The sequence below is a fragment of the Ceratosolen solmsi genome, unplaced genomic scaffold, assembly GCF_000503995.2.
Source record: "Ceratosolen solmsi marchali unplaced genomic scaffold, CerSol_1.0 scaffold56, whole genome shotgun sequence".
Taxonomy (NCBI): Eukaryota; Metazoa; Arthropoda; class Insecta; order Hymenoptera; family Agaonidae; genus Ceratosolen; species Ceratosolen solmsi.
In genome coordinates, this window is record NW_011948425.1 from 4,340,400 (window position 1) to 4,357,335 (window position 16,936).

The 16,936-nt window shown below is 35.8% G+C and overlaps 1 protein-coding gene across 1 annotated transcript; it reads left to right on the top strand.

Annotated features, from left to right (window-relative positions):
- The first annotated feature begins 1,524 nt into the window (after positions 1–1,524).
- Positions 1,525–13,600, top strand: LOC105363028 (protein takeout). Its single transcript, XM_011500598.1, has 4 exons — positions 1,525–1,645; positions 11,649–11,741; positions 12,406–12,687; positions 13,217–13,600. Exons 1-4 carry the CDS (start codon positions 1,525–1,527, stop codon positions 13,519–13,521), a joined length of 801 nt encoding a protein of 266 aa, XP_011498900.1. The 3' UTR covers positions 13,522–13,600.
- Positions 13,601–16,936: the final 3,336 nt, after the last annotated feature.

The window sequence follows — 16,936 nt, forward strand, 5'->3', positions numbered from 1 at the left end:
TGTATAATTTTACGTAGGTATGGCAGTTGCGCAAAAAATGCCCATAGAGATCGAAGGCACACGATACCGATCGAATAGATATCATAAATTTATAATATTTTAATGTGTTGCGCACAACAGACATGGACGCGCCTGATTTCCGATAATATTGCTGGAATATAAACGATATCTTAGTCGCTTAGGCAACTTTGCTATTAATTCAGGCGAAAAAAACAAAGAAGCTTGGTGAAGAGTTTTTGCATGAATCTTAAAATTAAAGATCTGCGTCAATGTTTCGTAAAGCCGATTAGCTTTTTTTCTTCATATTGCGCACAAGCACTTTTCGTACGAAAAAAAAAGAGAGAGAGACATAGAGATAGATATAGAGATAGAGAGACAGAGAGATAGTGAGAGATAGAGAGATAGTGAGAGAGAGAGAGAGTGGGGGGGTGGCGGGAGGATGGAAGAAAGAAAGAAGGAGAGGAGAATTTACCGAGAAAGGACGATACTGGGATAGAAACGGAAGCCGAAGAAACTTATCTGGATTGGCAAAAGTTCCGAGTACCTCGTCGACGCGTACCAGTCACGGCTGTCCAATGCCGAATTAATCATTATAAGGCGCGTCAGAATTGAATTCGGCAAGACAATGCTTCGTTATGGATTCATGGCCGGCGAGTCACGACGTCGGCTCTTCGAATCCTCGTTGCAGCGATGCGCATGGAAATAGGGTCAGCGTGGCTAAGCCCGGGGACTTGTCTCCTTCGGCCGGGAGCTCCAGACCCGAGCGTTCCGTCAACGACTTTCCCTCCTGTCCCCGTTACCGTCACCGATACCGCCACCGATGCCGTCGCCGTCGCTACCGTTACCACCACCGCCACCCCCACTCAAACACACACCGGCATTTAATCTAAAAGAGAGACGAGGGAGCTTCGAGGGAGGAGCGCGAAAGTATTGTCGAAAGACTCGTGGCGTCGGTGTTTATTAGCCGGACTCGTTGGCTCGCCGGTGTGGAATAGCGTGTAAAGGAGAGACAGAGGGAGAGTTTCCATCGGTAGCAAAGCGACCGGTCGAGTCCTGAGAGAAGGGGCGCTCGAATATAAGACGCAATATGAGCGGACCTGTCTTTAGTTTATCTGATAAAGCTACCGTCGTAGTTCTCCGTCTCACTCGCGCTCTCGGGCTCTCTCTCTCTCTCTCTCTCTTTCTCTCTCTCTCTCTGTCTCCCTCTCTCTCTCTCTCTCTCTCTCTCCCCCGCTCTCTCTCTCTCTCTCTCACTCTCGCGCTCACTACCTCTCGTCCCTCTAGCCCTCGTTCGCCACGAGAGTTTGGGCCCCTCCATCGGGCCTCGGCCGAGCCGCGGAGCAGTAGACGGAGACCCGCTTCGAAAAAGCCCGCGAGTTGTTGCTCTTGTCGTGCGACGGCTGACTATGGCTTAGTTTTGTTTGTGCGCCGCTCCTCGACGGGACATCTCGACGACCCGCACTCGAACCTCCGAGCGACACGAGCTGCGCCGAGAGCACGAAACCTCCTTCGGCTCCATACACCATGGCCTCGATGACCAAACGCCTGGGCGTCATCGCCCTTATCGGACTCTTCGCGAGCCTCGTCGGTGCTCAGGTCATCATCGACGCCAATGGCGGCAACGCCGAACCCGACTTTGACACACGTAAGCTCCGTTGACCCGGATCCACCTCCTTTACTAAGCCACCGCGCCATCCCTCGAGCCCTTCTGTGGCCTTGGCTGGCAGGGCTGGCTAACCGCGGTCGGGATAGACGTAAGACCCTCCCCTCGCGGAAGTAACATCTTATGCGACTTTTCCCATGATCCAACGATCATTAGACCTTCGCAGTAAAGAAGAAATATTAAATAATCGTAAAGAGGCTCTCGGGAGTTGTTTTTCCTATTCGGCGTTTACCTCCATTACCAACGCAATCCCCGACCTCAAGGCATTTTTCAAATGCCATTTTGTAATATTCTGCTTATACAACATTATTTTAGCAAATTCATTATAGTGTTCGTTATAATCTCAATTCTCACGCGATATTATGAAATGGTGCCCCTAACATTGTCTATTCAAGCATAGTGATCGTTGCAGGACCCCCCCCCTCTCTCTCTCTCTCTCTCTTTGTGTCTTGTTCATTCAATTTGCAAACAGTTCCATTGGTTAGCGGACATAGGCAGGCCATTGACGTGCTTGTAAATACGCGCAATTGCATAAATATTTATAGCCGACGATCGGTGACCTACCACTGACGCACACACAGGCAAGCGCGATTTGAAAATCCTTCGCGCGGCATCCATGAGCCCTGGATTACTGGCGACCAAGGGACCGAGCGGGAGGGTCGTCTAGAGCTGGGGATTACACGACTGCTCCCCCTTTAATAAATATCGATTCTCGTGCAATTACTTAGCAACTTCCTTCGCTATGGCTCAATTATACTCGCTCGTTCAAGGCCACGACGAGCGATGGTCTCTCGCACGGCTTTTCGAAGGAATTCGCGCACCGTTTGGGGTTTGTTCCCTTTGCCCCTCGTCACTGGTACGAACTCTATATCGGACTACGAGCCTTTAAAGTCATCCAACTGCAACGGGTTTAAGTGTCATCATTTGTACGAATGAACGCATTCCAAGGTTCCGTTAAGGCGAGAGAGAGAGAGAGAGAGAGAGAGAGAGAGAGAGAGAGAGAGAGAGAGAGAGAGAGAGAGAGAGAGAGAGAGAGAGAGAGAGAGAGAGAGAGAGAGAGAGAGAGAGAGAGAGAGAGAGAGAGAGAGAGAGAGAGAGAGCGGAGAAAGACTGCTGAGCGACGGAAGGTGAAGAAAGTTCCATAGGTAGGGTTGATGGTCGGGTCCTTAGTAGGGAACGATACTCGAAAAAGGGTAGGACTCGTCGTCGTGCCCAATGCCGGATGGGATGGGTCGAGGACGTGGAGTGCCGAGTCTGTGTAAACGCTGGTTCGGTCTGCCAAGTCGAGGAGGGACGGGGAGGATGGGAGAATAATCGTCGTCGCCTCTCCCCGTGAGCCTCGACTCACTCGTAATGCGGCAAGAGCCACGATGGCGTAACACACGCGCCGGCTCGGCGAAGGTTATGTCAGAGCGATTGCATAAGCGCGGGCTGAGCGCGCACGGGAGAAAGTCGGGAGCCGAGGCAGCCGAGGCTCAATGGGCGGCGCGCGAGGTGAAAGCGCATCGCTGCCGGGAGTCCTCGCCCGGGTAGGCGCTCGCCTCGGGAGCGAGAGGCGAACGATGCGTGTAGCAGAGCGACGAGGGCCGCGACGTTTAAAGTGGCACACGAGAGGCTGAGCTGGCGTGTCTGTTCTGCTCCATATATCCATATCCCCGCTCAGGGGGATTTCCGATGGACTCGACGACCTCTTTATGCGAAGCGGACACGATTCGCCTCTGGGCCCGAGGTCCTTGCCGAAGGTCCTTACTCAACGTCCACGTTGATTGCGTAGAGAAGGGGCGCGCCGTCTGGCGAGTCATGCCGCTCGTCCTTGTTCCTCATCCTTTAGGGGTGGGGTTGGGGGCGGGATGGTGGTAGTGGATAGTTGGTAGGGTCAAGGAGTAGGGAGGGAGATAGTCGAGTGCTTTGTGATGGGAATTAAGAATGGCGTCTTACTTATTGGGTCGATCGGGGCGATGATGGTGTTGCAAAGTTGCAAAAGTGTATGTTTTTAGTATATATATAGGAAATAGGCAGGAGTGGTTGCTGTAGGTATAGATGCGCCATGCACCCGTTAGCTCCTAGATATTCCTAAAGATCAAAATAATTAAATATACTTTATCAAGCTTCATTGAGCTTTACTAAACTTGTACGAGCAAAGTAGAAGAAAGTAGATGATGTATATAAGCAGTTTTGGTGCTCCCTACAGCTTCTCATCTACAATGACTAAATTTTGATATATTATTACTTATTCGGCGTATGTATATTTGGCTTTGAGTCTATCTCTCTCTCTCTCTCTCTCTCTCTCTCTCTCTCTCTCTCTGCGAGTAAATACATTGAAAACAAACTTTTAGAAACTAGCGTTGAAACTCTATATAATACGGTTTCATTTAGCTAGTATATAATAAAGTTTCATGGTAAAATTATAAAAAAACAAAAATAATAACTTTTTTAAAACTATCTGACTTTGGAGATTTAATTAAAATTGAAAATTTTTAAACAATTTTTAAACAACATTTGATACTATTCGATAAAATTATTATAATTAATTCTCAATTTGTAATTGTAAATAATAAGTTTAAAACGAGTATTTATAATTTTCTTCAATTGTGACTTTAAGTAGACGTACTGTGGAATTTACTTTTCGAATAAGAAAATTTTCATTTGACTCGACAATTCAACAATTCTTATTAAAACTCCCCCCTCCCCCCCACGTCCTAACATATTATCTAACATTTCAAACTTCTTTTTAGGTCAGGGATTTTTTATTAAAATTTTATGTTTATGTAAGTAAATAAAATGGAGTACAAATACATAAATCTTTCTACTTATAAGTCAAAAATTCGAGTAAAAACAAAAAGAATCGTTTCTAAACCTATAACCACCATGAAAAATCTAAAGTTATTAAAGAAATTTGTTTGAATTTTAGTATTGTACGTAAAAATAGTTAAGCCGTATAAACATTACAGATTGTAAGTTATTTTGACTAATTTTGAAGCTCTAGGGTGAAGTAGAATATATGTATAGTCTTAGCGCAAAATTTTTTAAAAATACTTATGAAAATTTGCAGAATTTCACATATCATTATCATTTAATTTTTTAAAGAAATAATTAAAAATTTACTTCGATACAATTCCACTATATATAGTTCGTTTATATAGTTAATAATTTCTTGACATTAATGAAAAATAAAGGATTGTAACAAATTAATACTAACGATATGTAATTTTAATAAGCAAACTGTAATTTTGCATATTTCTTCACTACGATATTTAATTTTATTTCTTTATATATATATATATATATATATATATATATATCTTTGAATTTTCATGATTTACGTTAATCAATGTGAATAGCAAATACTTACTATACATACAAAATAAGTGACCTCATAATTAAATAAAAAGTACATTGTATTCTCATACAATATATTTCAAAATTAAAATACGCAACTCTACATTTTTCTTTATAGATTTAATTATATTTGTAACTGTAATATAACCGCTGTACTGAAAATATTCATATTTATACCAATATTCATAGCCTATAAATTATTCATAATGGTATTCTTTCTGCAAGTGCTTTCCAAATTTGCAGTATAAACATATTTTATATTGTATTCGACAGAAATTATACGTTCAATTAAAGAATTAAAATGTCAAATGCTCTTACGTCCATTATCAAATTATGTCGTACATAAAATCATTTTAGAAAACATTTATTTACGATTTGCAATTTATAATATATCGCATATTAGCTAAAGAAATTTCGATAAAGAACATAGAAAATAATATAAAACAAAAATTAAATATTTGTCGAAAAAAAAAGAAAAAAATGCTAAAATTATATTATACGATAATTATAATACTTAAGATGTTAAAATGTTATTGTTATATTATATAAGACAATTATTTTTTATATAATATATATATATATATATATATATGATATATATATATATATAGATAGATATTGAATATTTCTTAATGAAAAGTCAGATATGTTAGATGATTCATCATTCTTCCTTTCATACACACGTCTTATCAATACATATACGTTATACGTACACGTGCGCATTAACTATGAAAATTTTAATAAAGCCCCTTTTTCCGGTAATAAAATTGAAAATAACATAAGCATATTATGATATTTTTATATTTAGGTTACAGTATTTACATTCTTTTCGACTATAATTTTTTTACGTTTAACTTGTGGCAATGGATTCTATCATTGGTTCCACTATGCGATATATAAAAGATATATTACGAACAGTAGGTCACGAATAATATAATCCAGTAGTATTTGCTACAGGTTGCTTGCTAAACTTGTATTTTAAAAATAGTTATAATAATAATGAAATATCTCAGTAGGAGATATGGATAATGAGTGGTGTAGAGAATGAGTAAAAACAATTAAATAAATTATTTATCTTACTGTAGAATGCAAAAATTACCTTGAATATTTATGATTTATATACGTGCATGCAAGCGTAGATAAGTATGGCGCTTATATTTTCATTTAGAAAAAAAAAATAAAAAATCGTTCTTTAGTAAATTCCATACGAATAAGTTAAATGCAAGTGAAATAAGAGAAAGTAATTAGATAATGAAGTTTAGTGCAACCTGACCATTTCAAATATTAATATAAATTAACGAAATAATTTTGTTGAACAATGATAATGACATTAATGATGCCATATAATATTAAATGAGTATCCTTGCTATATGTAATCATCATTACAAATTATAATATATGTGTAAAATTTCAAAATATTTGTACATTATTATTGTGTTTCATAACATTAAAGGGATCTCTATTTAATTATATAATGTTTCATTTTTTTGAGACAATATTATCGTTTTAGTAATAATTGGACAACTTTATAATTATTATGAAATCGTAAATTAACACAGAATTATGTTGATTCTATTAAACTTTCTGAAATGATGTATGTATTGTATAATTTTCTCATATGTATCTATGTAACTGCTTATCTAGTTTCACATTCATGCTATAGAGAACTTAAGAAATATTTGTTAACATCTCTTCTCCAAATAAACATAATAAAATTGTACTATCTATTAAGTCTTATCTTATATACATTGGAATTTCGTATTTGAATGAATAATTAAAATTTTGAATAACAATTAATTTACATAATCAAAGAAAGATTGCTTTTTACGTAGCTTTTTATTTATTCGGATTAATTAAATTTTGTGTAATATATTTTTTCTCAGCAGCAATACCTTTCTCTATTCGGTTCTCTTATTTGTAATAATTTGTTTTTCTTTTCCTAAAACCGCACTACTACTGGCTTACAGTGGCCACTCATGATGTCACTTTCATCAGATCCATGATCTTATCGCTACTTATGTCGCAATTCTCATTCGTCGTGTCTCATCTCACACATCATTGTCTTTGTGAATGATTATTCTGCATTCACAGTGATCACTGGGTAAAATCACGTATGAGTACTTAAGCGCCATGTCTGTGACTCCATAGTATTGGTGCGGCAATTGGTAGTAAAGATACTTCCAAATTGCATTTTGTGTGTCAGTAAATAAATATATTACGGCCGTTAAGATTTTTACGCTTTAGTAGCGTAAAGGGTCTACTCGAATAGAGTTTCGAGACGAAATAGTGTTGCAACGCATTTCAAGTCCAGATTGTCGAAACGTAGCGTAACTGATTTAGACGGCATGTTATGTCGTACGTTACCAAAAATAATAATAATATTAAATGGTTTCGTATTGATGTATGAAAATTTTAACGATAATATAGAAATTTGGGTAAGAAAAGTATATATTTAATTAAAATCTATATTTCATTATTAAATTATATTATAATTTGTTTTTTTTTTTTTTTCATAACTATTAGCATCCTTGTACATTTTCTCATCAATTATTAATTATTAATTATTAATTAATACTCATTATCCGAATACGTATGATTGTATGTATGTGTATGTAAATATGTACAAAACTATGTTGTTTCAAATACGCCTTTAACATTGATAAGAAAATGAATGTATCAAATTATGGAGAAAAATATAATATTATTTATCATTATTGAATATTTGCCGTGATTTGTAATCAGAGAATACGATATGAGCAGAAAATTTTTGATTTGTAATAGATTTTAATTGGTACAGTTGCTACATATACTTACCACTGACTTATTTTCTACAATAAACGTTAAACGTTCTCTCGTCACAATATAATAATAATATTTGAAAGACCAGTCATCCCCATACAGTTAATAGTTTTCTAAACAATGCATATTATGCAATTTATTATACGAAAGGTTATCTTCGTTGAATTAATTTTAATTTTATAATATCTTTTTAATATTTCAATGCACGATGAGCATCCGTATCTCCTAATTATATGTATTTTATCATTGTAAGTATTGATTAATAACTTTCCCATTGACGCGCTATTGACGAAACGCCACTATTCATTGCAAATAATAAAGCGCCAGTGATTAAAATAATAATACAAAAGCAATTTAACATTGCAAACTAACTATATTCGATACAATAGGCTTACAGTTAAAACTCCTCAGTTCATGCGAAGCCGCGATTCCCTTTACAAAATATAAATAAACAAACGAATAAATGAAAGAGTTAAGTGATGACTTATCTGATATAGAGACTACCGTGTCGTGCAAGCGAACGCTTATGCAAATGGGCACTGAAAATGGCGAAATTGTTAAGTTGGTGAGGCATTTACTTAGGCATTGGACAAGGAGGTGTTGGTCTTCATAAATCAGTCAAAATTTCAAATGAATCCCGGCGACCTTTCACTTTTTCTCCGGCACGGCCAATGCTGCCCGCTCTATTCTTTATCGTCATTAAACGCCGTTTCGCGCGGTCAAAGCTCATTGTAATTTCCTCCTCGGAAGCGCCCGTTCATCTGGCGAACCGATGACGTACCTACGGATAAGCAATCCTATTGTCATAGATGCCCATAGAGCGGCTCTCGAGCGATGCCTGTGTTTGTGAAAAGAAAGAGAGAGAGAGAGAGAGAGACAGACAGTTAGAGGGATATGTCTCGACGTAGATGGTGCTCGTGAATCCTCTACGGGAAGCAAAAGCGGCGCATGCCGGATGTCAGAGCCGGGACTCGAGTGCTGTCGAAAACACGTAGCGCATGTCAAGCGAGACGCACACTTCTTTGATCGGAGGTCCAAATGGGATTGTCAAGCTCATTGTTATCGTTGTGCGCAATCCGGGAGGACGGCTCCGTGGTTTATGGGTTATGGGTTGCGCGTGCTCGCGTGTGCTCGCACGGCTCTTTGTTCTTTGGTCGAGGGCTCTCTCTCTCTCTCTCTCTCTCTCTCTCTCTCTCTGACTCTGTGTTATCCCCGCTTGAGGACGTTGTGCGTTATGCATTTCTTTCATTGTGCGCATGAATCTTGAGTGAGAGAGATGGCTGTCGGATCTCCCTTGGCTTGCCTTGATTTCGCACAAACGGAATTGCGACGATGCATTGCGATTATGTTTTCAGGTTGAGCGCTCGCGCGATAATGCATTATTTAAAGCTCGTTGGCGTCTTAAATAAATGAATTGCTTGTGTGTGAGATGGGGGAGTGGGACGGTGCGAGAGGTTATGAAAGGTAGGTGCACTTAAAATCGTAAACTTGAAAGTTTGTCATTTGCGAGTGCGAGGATGTTGGGAGTATGTCGACGCTTGGGGAATGTAAAGCCAATATTTTTGTTTTTTGTTTTTTTTCTTTTTGACTTGGTATAATGGACTTATTATATTATAGAGCAAATAGTCGGTAATGGATTTTTAAGAATTTTTAGCTATATCGATTCTCGAGTAATTAACAACGACTTTTTCCTTTTCATTCTCTCGATCGATCCTGGGTTCAACTACTGTACCCCTCCCCCCCTCCCCCCCAACCCCACCACCCCTCGTCAAACTCAAAATAGCGTGCCGTTTTCACTTGTTGCCATTAGAAAAGCGCAATTAATAATCACGACATCAATCTGCAAGGGAGTCTGGACAGTCTTAGCAGCTGCATTGCAATTTTCTCGTTCGATTAAATTCGGCGATACGAAATTGGCAAAAGTCATCGTCGATCGTGAATGCCTTGATGCGAGGCGGCCACCAGCCTATCAAGGTCACATTAATTACGCGCTAATCTACGACGTCAGTAAGATTAGACTTGTTCGGTCATATTACAAACACATTTCAAAGCGGAGATACTCGACTGCGTGTCGCAACCAAGCGGAGAAGAAAAAAGCAGCCGAGTCGCCGGCTGAGTCAATGGAGATGTATCCGAGTGAGAAAGTGAGAGCGCTTTACATAAGTCCGAAACAGCATTGCGGAAGAAGGAAGACATGGGGAGCGCCGGGGACAGTCGCGTGACCGCTTCGTTAATTTGCACGTCTGTTTAATTGGCGATGTAACATTGTTCTGTCTGAGCCGTTGCGTACGTGACTCCTTTACGACTTTCCTGCTCATCGAACTTGATTTCTTTGGCTTTTTTTATTATGTCACCTACGTTGAATATCCCCGCGAGCCGATCGCTCTTACTTATCGCTCGCTATCTCCTCTAACGAAACGTCGTAGGATAAAATAATACTTGTATACATTTTTAATTGTCCGGTCATTTATATTGGCATTGATTGTTGGAGTTGCAGAGGTTTAGTCCTTCGTTAAACTTGATAATTCTAAAGTCACGCTGCTAAAGTAATTTGCAATATCTTCGTTATCGACTGACTTGGAAAAATTGGGAGTTTTGCACAACAATGTTAAACCTATATAGTATAGGTATAGTATAGGCATCGAAATAGTTTCATCGAAGGATTCGAACATTCTTTAGGATGTAGTACGACACAATATTCGTATAACATTCGTATAACAATATTAGGATTTAGATTAGTATTTGCAATTTTCAATTATCGTGTTTAACAATTTTGTTGATTTTAGTAGAGGCATTTACGGGCTCAAATTCACGTTCGACATTTAATAGTAGAATAATTGAAATATCTTGATTGAAAGAGCACAAATTATAAAATTACTAATTTACGTTATGTAAAATCATTGATAGATAAACGATTCACGATAGCTTGTAAATTATTAATTATTACGTTTTTTCATTAAATTGGCGTAAAAGTAATTAATTTTCTATAACTTGGCAGTGTTTAATTATTGCAAAGTTATATGGAATACGAATGATTATGATTATATATAAGTTGAGAATTTTAAAGGACTTTATTAACAAGAACATTTTAATATATTTCCGTTTAATAAAAACGCTTAATCATTTTTTTAGAAGTGATAGAGACAATTTAACTATGTTATATGTCACCATCGATACAAGTCGAATGAATGGCAATAATTTTTTTCTTCTAACAGTATCATGAAAACACGATCGTTTATAAAAATTATTTCCAGAATTTATTTCACATTTTGTAATTACATTTTAATAACATAATTTAATCGATAAATCGTTAATTATTATTTATATTAATTCTACCTCGCTCCCTTTCTCTATATAAACGAATAATGTTTACTATTATTTAAAATTACATGATAATATTATTTTATGATGCAATAGATCATCCAATAGGCTTTCACACGCGGTCCAATTCATTATTCATTTTAGAATATTGGAATTTTTACGATATTAATTTATAAAAATAAACATTCAGATTATATATTGAATAATTTGAATGATTATAACTAGTTGACAATTTGCCATTAATAACAATTACGGGAATATAATTGCAATTAAATGTGCCCGTAAGAGAATATTTTCAATTATTACCGAAAAGTTCATTCGTCCAAAGCAACCTTAATATGCTTTAAATTCCCCTATTTTAACCCCTGAATCTCTTTTACCTCTTTAACAAAGCGATCACGGTCATTCCACGTAAATAAACCATGTAAAAGCCCGATGAAATATCATTATGTTTAATCAAATTAATTGTTTAATTAAAAGAAGAAGAAAACCGTACATTATTCTCAAAGTACATTTTCCTTTTCAGCGGAATACATTTTGCCATGCACCAGAAACGATCCTGCGATAGATTCGTGCATTCAAAAGGCTTTCAACCACTTGAAGCCATATCTTGTGAAAGGTTAGTAAGTATGTTTTCTTTAAAAGAGCAAACTTTTTTATTAGCCAATATAAAACTTCCAGATTGCATATTTTTTCTCTTAATTTATCATTTATATATACATATACTTATTATGTATATGTTTAAATTTATTATTGAATATGCGAATAACATTTTAATTAATAAATAAAATAATTTCATGTATTATAAATATATAATTATAAAAGCGCCTAGTGAATTTAATATGTAAATAGGTTTTTCGACGGTGTCAATGTTATTGCATTTCTTATGACGAGTAATCTTCGAAATTTTGTTGTGAATGACCTTTCATATTTAAATCTATAACTTTTGCTCGGCAATACTTTAACAAACGCACTAATGTGAATATCTGTTTTTCCAAAACGTGTACGAATCTAAATATTTCAATAACACTGTTATCTAAATAAAAGTATCATGATAAAAGTTGTTCTCAACTCTTCAATTTGTATTCTCGTAAGACTTACTCCAAGTTTCCAAGAACGAAAATCAGAAAATTAATAAGCAATAAATCAGCTTTGCAAAGGATACTCATTGGGCAATAAGCATTTTCCAATTCTCTAACATTTTCAACATTTTCACAATTACGAGGATTGTCGAATAAGAGAAACGAGATAATCCCCTTACACATAAACTCTACTTTATATAGGAATTCAAGACCTCGATCTGCCCCCTATCGATCCACTGACAATCCCCGAATTGGGAATGGAAAATGGCCAAGGCGCTGTCAGGGTGCGCGCCATCTTTTCCAACATAACAGCATTCGGCCCGGGCAACTACTCCATTAACAGAGTACGAACGGACCTGAAGAACCTGAGGCTAGACCTCTACATGTCCATACCGAAGATCGAGCTCCAAGGTCGCTACGAGGTGGCCGGCAACGTTCTCCTCTTTCCCATACAAAGTCAAGGAGACTTCTGGGCATTCTTTGGTAAAATTGCCAATTTTTCTCATTCGCACTTTCACTTAATAATCAATCGTCAGAAATGAATCCCAGCTGCTTCATTAATCACACGTGCATCGTGCTACGAGCTATTGCTTCAATTAACGGATATTATTCTTAACGCGTCGTTCAGCCAATAAAACAATGACTGCTTAAACTCGCTAAATAATTGTGAAGTAACCTTTAAAGCGACGAATAAGGCCAAATGTTGTGAAATGCATTTAGTGGCCGATCAATAAAAACATGAACATCTCCATCTTGGCTTCTCGCTTATCTCCGTTTAAAAAAAAAGAAAAAAAAAAGGGAAAGAAAGAAAAAAAAGAAAAAAAAAAAGAAAAAAGAAAGACAAAAAAAGAAAAACATTCAACAAGCCTTCCAAAACCACTCGATAACCAATTTGATCAAGCTCCACTCACCTATCCCAATGAATATGACGTAACGAATGCCACGAAAGCCACGAGTCACCAGCGATTCAACTCGAATATTCAACTGTCGGTTGTTGCTCCACATGTTCCAGGTGACGTCACCGCGGTCGCCCGCGTCCAGGGCGCCGAGGAGAAACGCGCGGGCGTGCGCTACATGAACATCAGTCGACTACTCATCGACTTCAACCTCGGGCGCGCCCGCTTCCGCATAGTCGATCAAATCAACGGCAACAACATCATCGGTCAGGCCATGAATCAGTTCCTCAACCAGAACGCCAAGGAGATCATCGAGGAGATGCGACCCGCCGCCAGTACGAGCATCGCCAAGCATTTCATGTCCTTCCTCAACGGGGCCTTCACGAAGATCCCCATGAAAATCTGGCTGCGCGACGCGTAGAGCGACTCGCTCATTGTGATTCCTCGATCGATCGCTCGATCTCGCGGCTTATCCTTATGTATTAGCGCCCCGGCGCAACGAGAGAAGAAGCGCAACATTACCCTGGTAGAAGTAGAAGATTAGCCACTCGCGTTGCTGACTCGACGAATTATCACGAGAGTCACACCAATGCGGTAGGAGTAAGTGCGACTCAAACGATATGCGAATTATAATACAACAAAAGAAACCTCCCGAAGTCCTTGTTGTTGTTAGTGGGGATACGCTCGATGGCCGCCATCTTAAATGAATATCGACCAAGTCCCCGGTGCTGTTGATTTTGATTATGACAAAGTCTCTCGCGCACAATCATTAGATGCTAATTACAATCATTTAACGGAATGAGCTTCGTTTCATTGCAATTAAATACGAGAGTCGATTTTTCAAGACCAACGCGAGCTTGCAATTGTCGTGGGCAATTTTGTAAATTGACAGGCTTTATCAAATTAATAATGATAATACGCTTCGGTCAATATCGAAAATAAATTTCGGACAAATTACACGATATATATTTCGACTCTAGATATATAGAATATCAAATCGCGCTCGATACCGCTTTTCATGGAATCTCTAAAACTAACGGATAAACATATTATTGCATCGTTGTTATTCTAATCTAAGCACAGCATCCAGTGATGCCAACTACAACGTCTTTGGGCTCGTTGATATCGAATAATCCATAAAACCTCGTAGTTTGTTTCTCGTAGTTGTATTTCTCATTTCTTAGTATTCGATATCAAAGTGGTAAAATTAACGAATTTTTGTATTTTAATCTCATTATCGGCAATGATTTATCAAACCGTAAGCGCGTAAATAAATAAATATATATATATATATATATATATATATATATATATATATACATCATAGGTTTATATAAAAAATAAAAATTATAATAGGTCGTAAGCATGAGGAAGATATAATAAAATATCTATCGAGAGGGAACTCTATTTTAAAATGTCCAGTTCTAAAATTAAGACTCGTTTCATTGTCATTTCTGTATTGGTAATAATATTTTATACATAAATATCCAGCACAATAGAATAACGAAACCTGACTCATGCAATAACGGACAGCCTTAGTTGGCGTTGTAGCCCATTTGTACAATTGAATGTTGATGGAACAATTGATTATTACAATATTAGAATCATTAGAATTCAAGAGCTTATAACTGGATTTTGCTACGGCTACCCTCTAAAATTACTACTAACATCATATCGATTCTATAATACCATTTCATTATACTCGAAAAATTACAAAATTTTTTAATTATGATGAAAATGCAATTTTTTTTAAATTTTTTTTTAATTTTTTTTTTAATTTTTTTTTTTTTTTTTTTTTTTTGATTTTTATGAATTTAGTATATAGGATGTATAATGAAAATTAATTAAGAGCGAAGTCAATTTAATTAAGAGTTCTACCAGGGTCTCTCTCTCTATCTCTCTCTCTCTCTCTCTCTCTCTCTCTCTCTCTCTCTCTCTCTCTATCTCTGTGCGTACACGCGTGTGGATTTTTAAATTCGCAATGGACCGAGCTAATGCTATAAAAATGTTATTTTGTTAGATTCAATTTTATCAATGTAATTGATATATAATTGAATTAGTATTAAATTAGGATTTAGTTCATTAGGAATATATTTACTTTACTGATATTTCAATGAAATTTATTATTATACTATTTATATAGAATGTTATACTATTTTATCTTTGGTTTCGCAAACACAATACTTTCGATGCAAATATAATTTGGTTGAATAGGAAATTTGTTATAATCAGAATTTCTTTGGAGATAAAAAATTAAAAAGCGAATTGTGTTGTAGATTGAACTCAAAATTTTTTAATTATCGTAACAAGATTTAATTTTATTTTCTTCATCCTACGTAGTTTTATAAGGCATTTAAATAAAGCTAATTAAATTCTCTTTTAAGTTTTATTTCTTATAAGTTTTATCCTTCTTAAAGTACCAATAGTTTTTAATTAATATTAATAGCGATAATGGAGGAATATATACATATTTTACATATTCCTTATTTTTAAACTCAACTTTACGATTTTTGTATAAACAAATCACCGAATGTTTAATTTACGTTAATATTGTAATATAAACTTATTATTTTGTCAAATTGTTCTCGATGGCAATACATTAATGACTTTATAAATATTATTTTTATTTACAAATTGTATTATTACACACTATAATGTAAAAATGGAATAATCATAAGATTTTATTTTCTCTATTTTAAATAAAAGTCTGGTAATTATTAGAATAAATTTGCATGAGAATTCAATGGGTTTGTCATACAATGTTCAGTGTTTGTGTATCACTGTTGACACAAAAGTTGACACAATTTTTTTTTTTTTTTGTTTTTACTTATATATTTATAATTCTGCATAAAATAGCTTTACTACATAGATATCTTAAAGTTCCCGTTTGTCGCAATTATATTAAAAGCTGATGGTATATAGTATGAAAATCGTAGATCGAACATCAATTGTATTCAGTGCTGCGCACATAGAATGAGAATTAATTTGTATAAATTACTAAAAATTGTTTCCCATTCGTATTTGTTTATCAAATTTAGAATTGGCATTTTCTTTATCATAACTTGATCAAAACATGTATATATTATCAGTATTTTCATCAAGTCTTTCAGTTACAATTTTCTTATGTTTTATGTTATAAAATATATGCCAATCCGATAAATATATTCGATAAATATATACTTTTGATTACTAAGAGTTGTTAGTGCTCGATATTTACTCTATGTACAATGAATATATAATTATCGTCTTAAACCGATTTTTCCAAGCAGCATTACAAATATATCCTAGCCTATGATTAGCACTCTTTATACAAATAAGAATTGTAAATAAACATTACCTGCAAATAAAATCATTCGGATTGTGCATTAATAAAATCGTTATTCCTTACTCGATTCTCAATTCTAATAGAAAAAATTTAAAGAGTATTTTTCTCCTTTTGTATCCAACTTTTAAAATACCAACGATCGATGGATTTGGAATATATTTGTAAATTAAATTTTTAAATACAAATAATTGAAATAATCACTCGTTTTAGCAGCAATATAAACAATTTATAATAATTACTTTACTTAAAAAAAAAAAAAACAAAAAAAAAAAAAGGCATTTTAACGTTTAATATTACAATTGGAATAATTTAGTTAAATTTTAGTGTTTAATGCTATCTTATTAAAATTTATTTCATTCGTAATGTATTTTAAAAGAAAATCTTCATTCTAGTTAAACTATAATAGAATGATGATATGTGGATATAATAAGCAGCTATTTTATCTTAATAGTTTTTTTTAACATGTTGAAAGTACCGAAATATATAGGTCAATTTTTGCTCTTATCTTTGA